Source organism: Sus scrofa, chromosome 14 (genome assembly GCF_000003025.6).
Source record: "Sus scrofa isolate TJ Tabasco breed Duroc chromosome 14, Sscrofa11.1, whole genome shotgun sequence".
Taxonomy (NCBI): Eukaryota; Metazoa; Chordata; class Mammalia; order Artiodactyla; family Suidae; genus Sus; species Sus scrofa.
Window position 1 is genome coordinate 101,192,655 of NC_010456.5, and position 18,540 is coordinate 101,211,194.

Consider the following 18,540-nt stretch of genomic DNA (forward strand, 5'->3'; position numbering starts at 1 on the left):
CCAAGGTGACCCACGGGAATTTAAGAAGTTGAGCTCAGGGAAGCCAAGAATGTGTAGAGATGTTAGGAATGTTTGGCTTAGGTTAGCGATCATGAGAGATTGTGGAATGTCAACCAAAGTTCTGAAAGAGGCAAATATCACAAGCAAACCTTCTGGCCCCCTTGTGTTAATGACTTTAGTCACTAATTATTATAAAAACTAACTTTTTAACTATGTTCTGGGCATTATTCTAATGGCATTTCATGTATTAACCCCTTTGATCCTCACAACACCACATACATAGTGGTAGGATTCCCATTTCACAGAATAAACTAAAGCAGGGAGACCTTCAGTAATTTCTAGTGTCACAGCATATAAACGGAGCCTGGTTTCAAATCCAGATTGATTGGCATCAGAGTCCATGGTTCTAATCATGTATGTATTCATTCAACGACTTTTTGAATGCCTATCATGTGCCAAGTATTATTATTGCGGGGACTGGAAATTCAGCAGTAAGTGAAACAGATGAAAACCCCCTGCTGTGTAGAAGTTATATAACTGCTCCTCACAGGTGCCTGCAGGTCACCTTGGTGGTAAGGGTGGACAGAGTAAAGATGGGTTAACATTGCAATAATGAGGCAGAGTGCTTAGTAAAAGTATCCTTCTTCCAGTTGGGCTCCCTTGATGGCAGAGGAAATTCACAAAGAAATTCTAACTCACTGCAGGGGGTGGGGGAGGAGGGTAACCCATGGGCTTGGCTCTTATTCAGCTCTTACTAAGATTCATTTCCTCTTAGAGTACTGCCAATTCACTTTCCAGTTTCAATTTCTCTTTCCTAAAGCCTGTTTAGGCAAAGAAATCAGGTGCTGCTTCCATATATAGGTCTCTTTAATATTTACTTGGGACAGAGGAGGATTTCTGAAGAGCACAGTAGCTGGAACTGCAGCCTTTCAGAACAGCTGAGATGTGCACAGCAATCATGAGGTAAGACTCTCCTCTGATTGTGCTGAAAATGTCTAATCAAGATTGTCGGGGAAAGCAAGACCTAAATAGTCATGTACCTAAAAGGCAAGTTTCTGAATTGTTCTGCTTTAGTGTTTATTTGTAGCCTTACAATGCATCTATCTCTGTAGGTGGTTTATTTGTCTTTTTGTTGGCTTGTTTACTCCTAAGTTATGTCCTGCCTCACACAGTCAAGCTTCCTACCGAGACATCTCTCACCAGGAAGCTGAGCACGGAGGTCGTCAGAGAAGAGTGAGACAGGAAAGCAGAGAGCAGAGAGATGTTTTATCAGGCAGGTGCTTTATTTAAAAATGGGACTGGGGGAATTGCTCCTGTAGACTGTCTCTCCTTTGTTTCTTATTTGAAAGGAGTAAGTGAGGGGCTTTTTAACAACATTATTACTCAATAAAGGATCTCTTTTTAGCAAGTACTGTTAAAAGTGTACTCAGGATAGCAACCTCACCTCATGCTAAGGTGGGTTTTACTTTTAATGTGTTCATTCATCGCAGATTTGCATTAGGGTGATAAAATAACAGAAATATATTTCACCCCAAAATTCTACTCTTATCTTAAATATGAATTGGAGATGGAGGGCTTGGAGAAAATAATCCCCGCCTCTCATATCCCAGAAATAGAAGGTTTCCATGAGGAGGAAGTGTTAGCTCATTGAGTGAGAAGGGAGCTTTCTATTATCTTTTCTCCAGCTAAAGGGTATAGTGGTGAGCCTGGATGCCTAAGCCTCAGTCCTGGGAGCTCCAGAATCCAGGGGTACCAGCCTCACTACTTACTTCCTAGAGGAAGTATGATTATTTTTTCTGCCAGTCTGCACATCTGCCTGATAGGAAAAAAATAATAATAATTTGAGATATTTTCAGATGTCTGTTTCTATGGTAACTTAGAATCTTTAGGAAGCTTGTTCCTGTGTGTTAGAATTTTAGCAAGGCCTTCTCTTAGAATCTTTCCCACAATAATACAGACCCATCCAGTCCTTCTCATTTTCTCTTATTCTTTAGCTATAGGGATTGTCATCAGGTGTTGCCCTTGTGCTCAAAGACAGCGGTTTTCAAGTTTGAACACACATACAATCTACCCGGAGAGCTTGTTAAAGATAGATACTTGGGCTCAAATACCACTCCCCAGACCCCAAGATTCAGATATGGTATTCCTGGCTTGATATCAAAGGACATGCATTTCTACCAGGCTCCCCAGTAGTGCTGGTACTGTTCTAAGACCCTGTGGCAGGAGCATTGGCTCTGAGACTGCTAGAGAGTGTGACTGTGGCTTTCATCCAGATAAGAGGCAAGGGAAGAAATTGTTTTCTGTGTAAACATTTGGAATTTCTAGAGGTATCTAGTGTTGCTGGGATTCAGCCTCTGTCTGCTGGTGGCAAAGTGAAACACAGAGACAGAGTTTGGGGTAAAGGAAAAAAAAAATAGCTTTATTGCTTTGCCAGGCAAAGGAGGGTCACAGCAGGTTAATGCCTTAAAGACTGTGCACCCCCCTCCCCCTTTAGAAAGAATTGTGAGGAGTTCCCGTCGTGGCGCAGTGGTTAACGAATTCGACTAGGAACCATGAGGTTGCGGGTTCGATCCCTGGCCTTGCTCAGTGGGTTAACGATCCGGCGTTGCCATGAGCTGTGGTGTAGGCTGCAGACGCGGCTCGGATCCCATGTTGCTGTGGCTCAGGCGTAGGCCAGTGACTACAGCTCCGACTCGACCCCTAGCCTGGGAACCTCCATATGCCGCGGGAGCGGCCCAAAGAAATAGCAAAAAAAAAAAAAAAAAGAAAGAATTGTGAGGAGTTTTATAGTAAAAAGGAGAAAAACAGGTTTTCAGACAGGAATCAGGATTGGGACAAACATGCATTCTTCCTTCTTTGGGGGAAGCTTATCGAAGCTGAAGTCAGGAGACGATCATGATGGTGGTCTCCTGGGTAATTGCCTAGAATAACAATACTTGCAAAAAGGGCATATTGATCAGAGAGCAGAACAAACTAGGAACGTTCCTGAAACACCATGTGCTGATAATCTTCAACCCACAGGCAATTATGCTCAGGGTGCCTAATCTTTAGCTTATGGGTGATTGTGTTTAGGGTGCAATTAAGCCAGGGAGAAGAACAAGGAAGGACTCTAAGCCGTTCAGTTTTAACGTATTCATTTCTAAAAGAAGCATAAGGAATACCACTCTTCTCTTAGGTGTTTAAGATGCCTTTATTATTATGTGTATTTCTTGAGAGGGAACCAGGATCCTGCCCAAGGGTGTACTATTGTTGCTTGACTATTCTTCCCTTCCCTGATCAGCAACTGTCTGAAACCGTCCCTAGGAATTCAGGGAAGATCATGATGGCTGAATGAGGCCCACCTAAAAACAAGAAATAGGGGACACAGAAAGGCTCTTGTGCCCAGGAGCCCCACAGGGCCATGTCTGATTTCATTAGGAGGACAAATCTCACAAGTCTGAGTCTAGGAAGCAAGTACCTGGGATCGGTCTCTGATTTACCAATAGAAATACAGTAAAATTGGATGCCTTTTGAATGACTTTTCAAAGGACTTTTACACAATGTGCCTATTAAATATTTTTTTCCTGCAAATGTATAACTGACTATATGCTTTCTATGTTGGAGATAACCTCAACTGTGTTCACTTTCTCTGTTCCTTGTACAATTGTACAATGAGAGAGGAGCTAAAGAGCTCATGTGCTAAGGGAATTTTCCTGTAACCTTGCTGAGAAGGAAGTGACCAAATCGGACATGAATTTTTCAAGGGGAGGCTGCTGTCATTATAATGTCAGATACCAAGTGGAGCACTCTCCTGGCCCACACCGCCTGCCCCCATGTTACATCAAGAGGCTCAGATAACCTGACTCTTCCCTAAGACCAGCCTGGGCTTGGAAAGGACAGAGTGTTCCCTCCACCCGTACCCCAAGCAGAAATTCCTACGTAATTTCCCTCTTATTTTTTGTTTATTCCACTTGAGGTAATGACATTTCCATGTGTTACAAGTGACAGAAATCAGCAGGAACTGATTTAAAGTTCCTAGAATGGCTCACAGGACCCATGCACAGGATAATAATGACCCAGGGAGAACAGGACACTGGGGAGCTTGGGGACCCATTCTCTGAGTCTTTTCCATGTGCATCTGTGTCACTCTCTCTGTGTATGCTACAGAATACGGCGACCATCAGACGCCAGCATACACAGCCCTCTTCTTAGGATATGAAGACTCGGTCTGGCTCCCTCACTCTCTCTCAGTTCCATTTCCAACTTCCACTTGAGTTTGGATGCCCAGTCCCACTCTAATCAAATTCGAGAGAGGTATAAAAAGTGATAGGGGGCAGGAAGAAAATGAGGGAATAGAACCTTCCTTTTAGACAAGTATTTCAAAAGTGATCCTTGCCACTTCCCAGGTTTCTAGTGGTTGTCTATGTCAGATTCCATAATATGTAGGATGTTAGCTCCTGATTAAAAAAAAAAAAAAAAAAAAAGCCCGTCAAGGAGTTCCCATTGTGACTCAGTGGAAATGAACCATGAGGGTATGGGTTTGATTCCCTGGACCCGCTCAGTGGGTTAAGAATCTAGCATTGCTGTGAGCTGTGGTGTAGGTCTCAGATGTGGCTTGGATCTGGTGTTGCAGTGGCTATGGCCTAGGCTGGAAGCTACAGCTCCAATTAGACTCCTAGCTGGAGAACTTCCATATGCTGCTGGTACAACCCCCTGCCGAAAAAAGCCAATCAGTGTATACCATGAAAAAAAAATGTTTAAGTGAGCAAAAAGCAATATTTCAGGGACTCCAATACATAGGTATTGACTTGAAAAAAATGCACAACCTGACAGTTGACAGTTAAATTGGGGGCAGGGAAGGAAGCAAAATTAGGACTTAGCCTGGGAGACAGCATCTCAGGTAGCCCTGAGAAACTGCTTACAGGAGGTGAGGTGGGAGCTAGGATATATAAGTTTTTGCAACAAAGGGAAGGTAGTAGGAACAAAAGATTTATGGAAAAAGATTTACAGAAAAAGTTTCTATGGGAGGATGTAAAGGTCTGGGCTCACTGGAATCCCTCCTTTGATATGCACCTTAGCTATGGGCCAGTGTTCTATGTTTCTTTCCTGAGTTCCCTTGCGGCTCACCAGCCCACCCTTGGGAGTCACTGCATTGACAGATGACCGTGACATCTTTTGGTCTGTCCACTTAACTACAGCCCAGGAGGCAGTATTTCAGATAGTTGTCCCAAAGAGAAAAGGGGAAATAACAAAATATAACTGATAAAGGTGAAGGGGGATATGCATGCAGCCATGCACACAGTCTACAAAGTTTGCTGCTTATTTCGTGAAGGTTACTACTAGTCACCAAGAGCACACACCACCATGAAGGGTTTTAGTGTTTTTCTAGATATGGGGAGATGTAAGATGTGGGCTCATAAAATCTTCTCCTAAACATATCTAACTATCTGAAGACCTGTTCTTCCACTTTTCCCAGAGCACAGAGTGCCTCACTCCTGGTCTTCACCGTGAGCTCTGCTCAGGGGGTGCTGCAGGTTGACAGCTGCAGTGGCTCATGATTTAATCCACGTAGAGGCTGATGGCAAGTGCCAAACTCCAGTTCACAAAGGCAATGTTGAAAAACAATTTTGAGCAATGAATGTTTTTTAATCTACTCATTTCCAAATAACATAGATGTTTCATTTGTCTGTTTGCTATTTCTGTTGGTTGTATTTTTGCTTATTTATTTAGGAGACCAACAGAAAGGATGAAAAATCTTTCCAGAAGAGTTGCAAAGGCACCCTCAAGGGAAAAGAGCTTTTTTTTTTTTTTTTTTTTTTTTTTTTTTTTTGTCTTTTCTAGGGCCACACCCGCGGCATATGGAGGTTCCCAGGCTAGGGGTCTCATCGGAGCTGTAGCCATCAGCCTATGCCAGAGCCACAGCAACACTGGATCCAAGCCATGTCTGCTACCCACACCACAGCTCATGGCAATGCCGGATCGTTAACCCACTGGGCAAGGCCAGGGATCAAACCCGCAACCTCATGGTTCCTAGTTGGATTCGTTAACCACTGAGCCATGAAGGGAACTCCAAAGAGCACTTTCCATTAGGAAAGAGGCTAGCTGCCCTGTGGGCCTCCTTATCTACCTGTACTTCTTGTCCCTTTTGGTGAAAGTGTAGGGGAGGAAATTTCTTCCTCATACCCTTCTTGGTTCTTTGGGCAGTCTAATAATCAAATTAACATAAAACAGAGTAGCAAGAGAAAAACAAATTTAATTACAGACACATGGGGATCCCATAAGAACATGAGATCCACAGGCATTCGGGCAAATGAGGCTTATATGCTGTTCTGAGCTAAGGAGAAGGAGGTAGGGGTCGGACTTCAAAAGAGATGAAGAAATTCATAGGAAGATGAGAAGAGCAAAAACTAGGTAAACAAATGACTGCCATGTTATCAGAGATAATAGGACACAGAGAGGAATCTGATCTTCAGGCCTGTTAAAGTCCCCTCAGCTCACCACACCTAGCCCATATTCTTTGCAGTTATCTTTGGTGATAGTTCACTTCCTGAACTAGGCTCTCTATTTAAATTCTTCTGGGCAATTGAAGGAAAGGTCAAAGTTTTTCTTGAAGCTACTGGGTTTTAATTGCTTTCGGCTTAAAAGAGTCCACTTGTCAAAGTGGCACATTTGAGGGAGACTTGTTCTGAGCTCTTTCAAAAGCAAACCATAGGAGGGGAAAAGTCAAATTTCAGAAGAAAAAAAACAAGGAAAAAATTATTAATACATCAACTCAGTGAGACACGTTAAGAACAGATATCACCAGTCTAAATGACAGGCATGGAGTAGGACGGTTACACAGGTAGTTGTAGGAGTCCCATTAAGGGACCATAGACAGAGAGGGAAACCCAGGAACTCTGGAAGATCACTGTAAATTAATAACTGCTCACGAGGGCCATTAGAACAAGGCAGGCTGGCTTGACTAGTGGAGGCGTGCGATATGCCTCAGGTCACTGGATGGCGATGGGGTGAGGCCTGTACTCAGGTTCAGACCAAGGGCAGGAGTTTAAGGACCACCCTTCTGCTGATTTGAATAAGCCCCAAGACAGTCCTAGTTTGACCTTATAGAGTCAAATACTCTCTTACTGGATACCAAGAAAGAGGAAGAGGCAGTCTTTTCCTACTCCCACTCCCCTTTGATTATAAAACTGTAGCCCACCTAATCCTCAGGGCAGAGCTCCTTGCCTGCCCACTTGTATCTCTCACAAGTGCTTTATCCTAATAAATCTATTTCTTGCATAACACTTTGTCTTTCATTGAATTCCTTCTGTGCTAAGGCACAAAGAACCTGAACCTCAATAAGTCCAGACATCGGGTGAGTGATTCTCATTTAAAAACCGTGTTTTCAAGTCCCAATCTGGATTTAGGCTGTATTCGAATCCTGGCATGTGGGTTCTGGCTAGGTCCAAGTGATAAATGCATGCCAGTTTCATAAGAAGTAGGGTTGGGGGAGAACGGTAGCATTTTACTCCAAAATAAAAGTTTAAGACATTACTAATATACATAATCGTAACAATAAAATTAAGAGGCAGAATAATAAAAAAAAAAACAGGGGGAAATAGGTAGTAATTAAGAATGGTTGAAAACAAGATCTGAATGGTTAAAATAGAGAAGATCAGAAAAAAAGAAGAGAATATAGACTGTCAAAATAACAAAAAGACCCAACAAAACTGATTTGAGAAAAGCCCCAAAAGTTTGGATGGACAAAAAAAATAAATTAAGGCTGTATGACAGGCTCAGATAATTAGGCAGGAAATAGGATGTATATAAGATTTTTTAAAATTTTAAGGAGAACTAAGGAATTTAAAACATAGACGATAAAATGGAATTGAAGTTCAGAAGGACAATAAGGAGATGAAAATCAGGATGGCAAAACAATATAAATCTAAAATTTAAAAATGCAAAAGTAAGTGCTAGGTAAGAAGGAAAAACAGAGATGAAAATCAATTCAATGTCTCGGTTCTTAAAAATTAAATTAAAAAATCAAACCTCCCCTGAATTCAGTTCTCAGGGATTTGGCTGCCCTTGCAGAGGCCCTCACAAGCACACAGTAAGGGGGCCAGAACACCTAACAAAAACTGCCTGGGTCAGGGGAACCTAGCCTCTCACTCAGAGACCTGCCCACCGCCCTCTCCCTAATTCTTCTGCTCCCCGCAGTCACCCAATTTGTGCTTCCTGGTGTTTTTTTACACATACTCCAAAATATAGAAAGAAAAAAAAAAAAAAAAAAAAAAAAAGGATAATCTTTTGGAATCGGGGTTAACACCCTGCAGGAGGAGGAGAATCCTATTTGTTATGCTCCCTGTTTCTTGCCTCGTGAGTCTGTCCTAGGGCTCAAAATGTTCATCTTTCCATTTTCTGCCCACAGTGAGACCACAAAGAACTCCTTGGAGAGCTGCCTACAGCAACTAAAATGCCATTTCACCTGGAACTTGGTAGAGGGAGAAAGTTCCTTGGATGATTTTGAAGACAGAGTGTGTAACAAGACTGAGTTTCAGAACAGCGAATTTAAAGCCACGATGTGCAACATACAGGCCTACATAAAAGACTGCAGGGGCCAGCATGAGGCCGCCCTGGAATGCTTACGGCAAGCTGAAGAGTTCATCCGGCGAGAACACGCTAGCCAGGCAGAAATCAGAAGCCTGGTCACCTGGGGAAACTATGCCTGGGTCTACTATCACCTGGGAAGACTTGCAGAAGCTCAGATTTATGTAGACAAGGTGAAACAAGTTTGCAAGAAGTTTTCCAGCCCCTACAGAATTGAGAGGTCTGAGATGGACTGTGAGGAAGGGTGGACCCGGCTCAAGTGTGGAGGAAACCAAAATGAAAGGGCAAAGATGTGTTTTCAGAAGGCTCTGGCAAAGAGCCCTAAGGACCCAGAAGTCACCTCTGGTCTGGCCATCGCAAGCTACCGTCTGGATAACTGGCCACCTCCTCGGAATTCCATTGACCCTCTGAGGCAAGCTGTTCGCCTGAATCCTGACAACCAATATGTCAAAGTCCTCTTGGCTATGAAACTTCGAAAGATGAATGAAGCAAATGAAGGAGAGAGGTTAGTTGAAGAAGCTTTGAAGAAAGCGCCGTTTGCAACAGATGTGCTTCGCAGGGCAGCAAAGCTGTATCGCAGTAAAGGTGACCTGGACCAAGCTATAGAACTCCTTAGACAGGCTCTAAAATTCATGCCAAATAATGCCCACCTACATTTCCATATTGGGTCCTGCTATAGGGCCAAAGTCCTCGAGACGCAGAAGACGGCAGAGAATGAAATGTGTGGGAAAAGAGAGAAGTTACAGGAACTAATAGGACACGCTCTCCATCATTTAAGGAGAGCTGAAAAGATCAATGGAAATTTGTTCCTTGTCTGCTCCTATCTCGCCTGCCTCTGTGTGCAAGCTGGTCAGTATGAAGAAGCAGAGTATTACTTTCAAAAAGAATTCAGCAAAGAGCTTCCTCCTGTAGCCAAACAAGTGCTCCATCTGCGATACGGCAACTTTCAGTTGTATAATATGAAGTGTGAAGAAAAGGCCATCCACCATTTTGTAGAGGGTGTGAAAATAAACCAGGAATCAAAGGAGAGCGAAAAGATGAAAAACAAACTGCAAAAAATTGTCAAAATCAGGCTGTCTAAAGATGAAGCAGATTCTGTGGCTTTGCACCTCTTGGAGTTTCTTCAGGATCTGAATGGAGAGATGCAGCCAGCAGAGGAAAACTCTGAGAGGGATTTGGACTCTGGAAACCTCATTCCTCTAGTATCTTTAGCTGAGGAATAAAGAATCAGAATTATGGAGCCCATATGGCTACTGCTGGAATGGAGCTGAAACCCCTCCAACCGAGTTGGTATTCAAAACATTTAACAACTGGTATGACCGAGGTATACTAAGACTCCGGCCACAGAACTGCATCGGGTTATAGAGGAACACTATGGCCAAGTGTTAACATTTGAATTGCTCAAGGGAGTTCTGGGAGAGGGACTAGAGTGGGGGGTAAGTTCTGAGGTTTGGTAAAGGGGCTGTTTTCCAACCGATCTCTTGAAAGCAGTTTGCATGGTGACATTTCCTTAGCCATCTTCTGAGGGGTGATGTCTTGGCTTTGTTTCTAAGTTTCCCTAAAGCAGCCAGATATCTCACACCTGTAACACAGTGGTCCATTTTTGCAAAGGTTTTCCATCCTTGGAGTCATCTTAGCTTCTGTGTTGGAATTCAGAGCAGGCTGCCCCTAAATATGCCAAAGTGGCATATTGATTATTCTGATTTTGTTACTTGAGAAACAGCCAGTGCAAGAAGAACACTCTGACTCTCTTCTGAAAGCAGGAAATAAATATCCCATGTGAAAGGTACCCTCCCCCGCAGGGAGCCGAGAAGATAAAAGAAGCCAAGGAAGGGAACTTGCCTGAACGGTGCAATTCCGAGGGCAGGTTCCTAATCAGGAAAAGGGGCCTGTCTGAACGGTGCAATTCCGAGGACAGGCCCCAGAAGACAATAAGGCTCGCCCGCTGACATAGGTGGAAAACTAAATTTCCCAGGAAATAATTTCCATTTTGTGTTGTTGAATGGGGATTGTTCCATGGATGACTTAGTCTTTTCTGTTATTCACTTGTTATTCAGTTTTCCTCAGTCTTTCCTGATTGTTTATTTATTATTCTTATTTTCCATTCTTATTTTCCTGTAGTGATTTGTGATTTAACAAAATTACAACAATAATATAATAAGAATTTCATCCTGAAGGACTTTTCCCTATTCATATCCAACTTAATTAAAACATAGTGTTTATCTACTAACTAGTTACAGTAAACTTTAGAGTTAGGATTTTAATGAGGTTCATAAAAGTTAGACATATATTATTCTTGATCAAAAGAGTTTTGTCCTTGATTTTAGAAGCTTCTAAGTGGTAGCTGATTAAGTTGATTTATATTTTCTTATACTTTCTTCCTGCCATAATGCTTAAAGATATACATTAGTCTAAAAACAAGATTTGTAAATGCCAGATTTTTGTGTCTGTAACCTCTTCAGCTTGTGGGAATTGGCTGGCTATGAGATGGTTTGTGCTGAGTCTCCTCTTTCCCACATGATATGCTACACCTGTTTGTCCTTGAATTGTACTCATTAGATTTAAACTAAAGATCTTAAAACATGATGTATAGCTGCTATACCATGTAATAGTTAACCAATGTACTTTTAACACTGTGATGTAACCTGTAGTAAAAAACTGTCTATATAATCAACCACTTAAGCCAATAAAATTTGAGCAGTTCAGCGCCCTGAAAGAAGGGACAAAGAGGCTGTCTCCATTCTTTCGCCAACGCCGTCCATCTTCTTTGGGAAAGTGTACACTCCCTGGCCGCCAGAGCTGGCCTCCAGCACTCCCCGCACCAGGAAATCGAGAATCCTTGTGGCTAGAGATGGGGAACTCAGGGCTGAGATGGCTATGTAAACAGCTCTGCTTACACTCTCCACTAATTAATTAGTACCCAAACCTGTTGCTTTATCTTGTCAATTCCTTACACATTTATTATTTCTTTACCTAAAATAAGGTATAAAAAGTGCTTGCTTTTGGTCACTTCTTAGGCTGTATCTATGAGATCTCTGTATGTATGAAATTAAATTTGATTTTCTCCTGTTAATTTGTCTTGTGTCAATTTAATTATGCCATTAGCCGGAAGTCCCCAGAAGGGGAAGGGGAAATTTTCTCCTCCCCAACACCTGTGTAGACACTAATGTGCTGTGTCCACCCAAAGGCTGGGGGACCAAAGCCTACCAGGGCTGGGTATCTTCTCTTTCTCCCTCTGCCTTCTCCCTGCCTCTCCCCAGACAAACCTGAATCTAGGATTGTCTATAAAAACTCTATACAACATGTATTCAGTGCCCCATTAACTGAGAGGGGAAGATAGTTTGAAAAAAAAGAGTGAAGAATAGGTCAAATCTAGAAGGAGCACATCTAGGAGAAGCAATGGGGTCAGGCAACCATAGTCCAAGAGTTTTAGGAGACACGTGGGGAGACTTCATCTCCTCTCTGCCCTCCCTGTAACCATGACACAGCATGTGGAGGATAAAAAAAGTGGATTCTGTACAACATACTAGAAGCCAAAATAATACATCTCTTTAAAACTTGTATGGGAAAATAAATGTCTCACCAGCAGGATGGGGAAAGAGTAGGCAAAAGAGAAGGTGAGAAGAATGCTGCTTTGTCACCATAGATTATAGTCATAGGGAGAAAACTTCATTTTTTTAGCCATTATTGGGAAAATTTCTTTATAATATGCAGACCTGCATTATTCATAAGTGCTCTGATGAACCCAGGTTCAAGGTAATAGGGAAGTGGCAGGACAGGGGAATTAGTTGGTGGTTAAGAGATACAGTTATCTTGGGAAATGACATCAATAATGGATGTAGAGTGTGTGTGTGTGTATGTATATATATACATAACATATATATACATAATATATATAACAGTTATGATTATCTATGTAGTTATACAGCTATAACTCACACTGGCTACAAAGGTAAACATTCTATTGGAATGAATTGGACAAGTATCCATTTCAAGAGAAAGTTTAGCTCATTTTGCCTGAGTAACCTGTTATTGGATCTTGTACTTGGGGAGAAGAACCAGGAATGTTATAAATGGAAGGTAAGATGGGCAAGTACACTGACCTTGAGAGAGGACCATGGGCACTTACAGAGAAAGGTACACCTTGCATGTCATGCCACCCAAACCCTTGCTGGAACAGGAGACCAAACAGAAACAGGTAGAAAAGGTAAGGATGAGATGTATGTCATATTACACTTAGCATTTATTTGAGGACTTAAAGCTAACGGAAATTATTGGAAACCAATAAAGAAAATTACATATGTAGCTCATGTTTCCTGAAATCTCATTCTCCAGGAATAACAAATGAAGCCATATTATTTGGAATGACTTAGAATTCCCTGGCCCTTAACGACACCTCTCAGTGCATCTCCCTCCTATCAAACACTCACGCAGATAAATAACAAGCCCCCAACAGGTGTCTCCTAAGTGTTGGGGGCCAAGTCTGTCAGAATTATCTGACCACACCTGCTGTTTGTATTGCTCCAGCACCCACACCCCTCAATGTCCTCTGCCCACTAAAAGACTGCTTTCACACATCTCATCATTCTCCACATTTAATTGCCACCTGGTAAGTACTAATAACCCTGCCAAAGATGTTCTCAAGTGTTTTGGTGCCCATGAAGGAGTGAGGAGAACTTCTCTCATTCCTGTGTGGGTTCTAATTAGTACTAATAATTTCTCATTCTCAGAGTCCTCAGTGAAAAATCTATCAGGTTCTGCTCCCAGCCCCTTTTTTTCCATAGAGCTTTCATCTTTCTTCCCACTTCATGCTGTGACTTTCACAACCTATGTCCAGCACAACAGGAAGCATGGAAGTGTTAGTTTCCTGAAGATAAACACACACACACAATAACTGTTTTAGGATCCCTACCATGTGCATGATCAATTCTGGATGCCAACCTGGAAAATGCAGGCTCCTGTTTCATGCTCCACAGGCTCCTGTTTCGTTTCCCCCATCACCTTTTTTTGTGAAGGGAGTAACCTGATTTGATGAATTACAAATTTTTAAAAATAAGTTACAGCACAGCTGCCTTATTGCTGATAATCTACATCTTCTTGGGAGACCACACAGAAGAAAATTGACTAAAATCCTTACTGTAAATGTGGTGCAGTGCCTTTGGAAAACACTTTGGTAGTTGCTCAAATTCTTTAACAGAAAGTTACCATGTGACCCTGCAACTTTATTCCTAGCATAGACCCAAGATAAATGAAAACACACATTCACATAAACTTGTATCAATGTAGATAGCAGTGTTATTCACCATAGCCAAGAGGTGGATCTATCAAATAATGAATTGAGGTATTAAATAAAGTACATCCACACAGTAGAATATTACTGACAACAAAAATAAAGCACTTACTGATAACCTACCACAACATAGATGAAATCTGCAAACATTATGCTAAATGAAAGAAGACAGTCACAAAAAGGACATGTATAATATATATTTATATGAAATGTGCAGAGTAGGCACATCTACAAGAAACAGAAAGTAGATTAGTGGTTGCCTAGGGCTGGGAAGGATGAGAGGTTTGAAGGTGATAGCAAAAGGGTAGAGGGTTTCTTTCCGGGGTAATGTTCGCACTGCTTTGTGAAATGCTGAAACTACTGAATTGAATGGATTAAATGCGTGAATTGTATGCTATGTGAATTACATTTAATCATGGCTATTTTTAAAAAGAATGAACACTCTTGCTCATATATACTTGCTTAAATGTATATCAAGAAAGCAAGCTTAGAAGGAAAGAAATCATAAAGATCAGAGCAGAAATAAATGAAATAGAAACAAAGAAAACAATAGAAAAGATCAAAGAAACTAAAAGCTGGTTCTTTGAAAAGATCAACAAAATTGATAAACCCTTGGCCAGACTCATCAAGAAAAAAAAAAAGGAGAGGGCTCAAACCAATAAAATTATAAGTGAAAAATATACAATGGACATCACAGAAATACAAAGGATCCTAAGAGACTACTACAAACAACTATATGACAATAAAATGGACAACCTAGAAGAAATGGACAAAGTCTTTGAAAGGTAAATCTTCCAAGACTGAACCAGGAAAAAACAGAAAAGATGAACAGACCAATCACAAGTACTGAAATTGAAACAGTGATTTAAAAACTTCCAACAGGAGTTCCTGTCATGGCTCAGTGGTTAATGAATCCGACTAGAAACTGTGAGATTGCGGGTTCGATCCCTGGCCTCACTCAATAGGTTAAGGATACAGTGTTGCCATGAGCTGTGGTGTAGGTCACAGACGTGGTTCCGATCCCAGGTTGCTGTGGCGGTGGCATAGGCCAGTGAGGTAGCTACAGCTCCGATTAGACCCTTAGCCTGGGAAAGTCCATATGCCACGGGGTGCGGCCCTAGAAAAAGGCAAAAAGACAAAATAAATAAATTTCCAATGAACAAAAGTCCAGGACTGGATGGCTTCACAGGTTAATTCCATTAAATATTTAGAGAAGAGTTAACACCTATCCTTCTGAAATTCTTCAGAAAAACTGCAGAGAAGGGAACACTCCCAAACTCATTCTATGAGGGCACTATCACCCTGATAACCAAAACCAAACAAAGATACCACTAAAAAAGAAAATTACAGGCCAATATCACTGATGAACATAGATGCAAAAATCCTCAACAGGAGTTCCCATCATGGATCAGCAGAAACAAATCTGACTAGCATCCATGAGGACACAGGTTTGATCCCTGGTCTCACTCAGTGGGTTAAGGATCTGGTGTTGCCACGAGCTGTGGTGTAGGGTGCAGATATGGCTCAGATCTGGCACTGCTGTGGCTGTGGTGTAAGCCAGCAGCTGCAGCTCCAATTCAACCCCTAGCCTGGGAACTTCCATATGTCGCTGATGTGGCCCCCCAAAAAAAGACTAAAGGGAAAAAAAAATCTCAACAAAATACTAGCAAACCAAATCCAACAATACATTAAAAGGATCATACACCATGAAAGAGTGGGATTTATCCCAGGAATGCAAAGACTTTTCAATATCCACAGATTAATCTGTGTGATACACCACATTAACAAACTAAAGAATAAAAAAACATATGATCATCACAATAAGTGTAGAAAAAGCTTTGGATAAAATCCAATACCCATTTCTGATAAAAACCCTTCAGAAAGTGGGCATGGAGGGAACCTACCTCAACATAATAAAGGCAATATATGACAAATCCACAGAGAACATCATTCTCAATAGTGAAAGACTTCCCACTAAGATCAAAAACAAGAAAAGGATATCCACTCTCAGCATTTTTATTCAATATACTTTTGGAGTCCTAGACATGGCAATCAGAGAAGAAAAAGAAATGAAAGGAATTCAAATTGGTAAAGAAGAAGTAAAACTATTACTGTCTGCAGATAACATGACAGTACACATAGAAAATCCTAGTTGTTATCAGAAAACTGTTACAGCTTGTCAATGAATTTGGGAAAGCTGCAGGATACAAAATTAATACACAGAAATCTACTGCATTTCTATATACTAACAATTAAAGATCAGAAAGAGAAATTAAGGATACAATCCTATTTACCATCACATCAAAAAGAATAAAATACCTAAGAATAAACCTACCTAAAGAGACCAAAGATCTGTATGCTGAAAACTACAAGATGCTGATAAAAGAAATCAAAGATGACATAAGCAGATGGAAAGATACACCATGCTCTTGAATTGGAAGAATCAATATTGTCAAAATGCCTATACTCCTCAAAGCAATCTACAGGTTCAATGCAATCCCTACCAAATTACCAATGGCACTTTTCACAGAACTGGAACAAAAAATTCTCAAATTTGTATGGAAACAGAACAGACCTCAAATAGTCAAAGAAGTCCTTAGAAAACTGGAGCTAGAGGAATCAGGCTCCCTGACTTCAGACTATACTGCCAAGCTATACAGTAATCAAAACAGTATGGTACTGGCACAAAAACAGAAATATAGATCAATGGAACAAGATAGAAAGCCCAGAAATAAACCCATGCACTCATGGTCAACTAATCTGTGACAAAGGAGGCAAGAATATACAATGGGGAAAAGAAAGCCTCTTTAATAAGTGGTGACTGGAAAACTGAACAGCTACATGCAAAAAAAAAAAATGCAATTAGAATGCTCTCTAACCCCGTACAAACACACACATACACTCACACAAAACAATCTCAAAATGAATTAAAGACCTATGTATAATACCAGATGATATAAAACTTTTAGAGGAAAACATAGGCAGAACACTCTCTGTCATAAACTGCAGCAATATTTTCTCAGATCCACCTCCTACAGTAATGAAAACAAAAACAAAAATAAACAAATGGGATCTAAAAAACTTAAAAGTTTTTGCACACCAATGGAAACCATAAACAAAATGAAAAGACAACCCACAGAATGGGAGAAAATCTTTGCAAATGATGGGACTGACAAGGGATTAATCTCCAAAATATACAAAAATTCATGAAGCTCAATATCAAAAAAACAACGCAATAAAAAAATGGGCAGAACACCTACAGAGACATTTCTCCAAAGAAGACAAACAGATGTCAAAAAAAACACATGAAGGAGTTCCCGTCGTGGCACAGTGGTTAACGAATCTGACTAGGAACCATGAGGTTGCAGGTTCGATCCCTGCCCTTGCTCAGTGGGTTAAGGATTCAACATTGCCGTGAGCTGTGGTGTAAGTCTCAGACGCGGCTCGGATCCCGAGTTGCTGTGGCTCTGGCATAGGCCAGGGGCTGCAGCTCTGATTGGACCCCTAGCCTGGGAACCTCCATGTGCCACAGGAGCGGACCTAGAAAAGGCAAAAAAGAAAAAAAGAAAAGAAAAGATTACTAATCATTAGAGAAAATACAAATCAAAACTACTATGAGGTCCCACCTTATACCAGTCAGAATGGCCATCATGAAAATGTCTACACACAATAAGTGCTAGAAAGGATGGAGAGCAAAGGGAACCCTCTTACACTGTCGGTGGGAATGTAAATTGTTACTACCACAATGGAAGACAGTATGGAGGCTCCTCAAAAAACTAAAAATAGAACTACCTACCATATGACATAGCAATCCCATTCATGGGCATCTACCCAGAGAAAACATATCAAAAAGATATGTGGATTCCAATGTTCATTGCAGCACTATTTATAATAGCCAAGACTTGGAAGCAATATTAACATCTATTGACAGAGGAATAAAGAAGATGTGGTACATATATCCAATGGAGTATCACTCTGCCATAGAAAAAGAATGAAATAATGTCATTTGCAGCAACATGGATGGACCTAGAGATTATCATATTAAGTGAAGTCAGACAGTGAAATAAGACAACACCGTATGATATCACTTACATGTGGAATCTTAAAAAGGATACAAATGAATTTATCTACAGGACAGAAACAGACTCACAGACTTGGAAAACAAACTTATGGTTACCAAAAGGGATAGGTAGTGGGAGGAGGGATGGACCGGGGGTTTGGGATAGGCATATGCGCTCTATGGTATATGGAATGATAAGTCAATGGGGACCTGCTGTACAACACAAGAAACTCTACCCAATCGATAGTCTGTGAAGGTCAATGGGGGAAAAGAATCTGAAAAAGAATGTTTGTGTGTATATGTATAACTGAATAACTTTGTTGTATAGCAGAAATTATCACAACATTGTAAATCAGCTATACTTCAATAAAACTTTTAAAATGAAAAAAAGAGTTTTTCTTTCATCACCTTCTTTATTTTATTTTATTTTTGTCTTTTTAGGACAGAATCAGAGCTGTAGCCACTGGCCTACACCATAGCCACAGCAATGCCAGATCCAAGCTGCATCTGCAAACTACACCACAGTTCACAGCAATGCCAGATCCCTAACCCACTGAGCAAAGCCAGGGATCAAACCCGTGTCCTCATGGTTACTAATCAGAGTCATTGTCTCCGAGCCACAACA

At 41.1% G+C, this 18,540-nt stretch overlaps 2 protein-coding genes across 3 annotated transcripts in view; one reads left to right on the forward strand and one right to left on the reverse strand.

Moving 5' to 3' along the window:
* LIPA (lipase A, lysosomal acid type) overlaps positions 1-18,540 on the reverse strand; it is a 123,368-nt gene that overhangs the window by 61,283 nt on the left and 43,545 nt on the right. The window lies entirely within an intron of this gene.
* Positions 767-11,638, forward strand: IFIT2 (interferon induced protein with tetratricopeptide repeats 2). Of its 2 annotated transcripts, none has more exons than XM_005671264.3 (2): positions 767-1,047; positions 8,387-11,638. In XM_005671264.3, exons 1-2 carry the CDS (start codon positions 992-994, stop codon positions 9,786-9,788), a joined length of 1,458 nt encoding a protein of 485 aa, XP_005671321.1. In that variant the 5' UTR covers positions 767-991; the 3' UTR covers positions 9,789-11,638.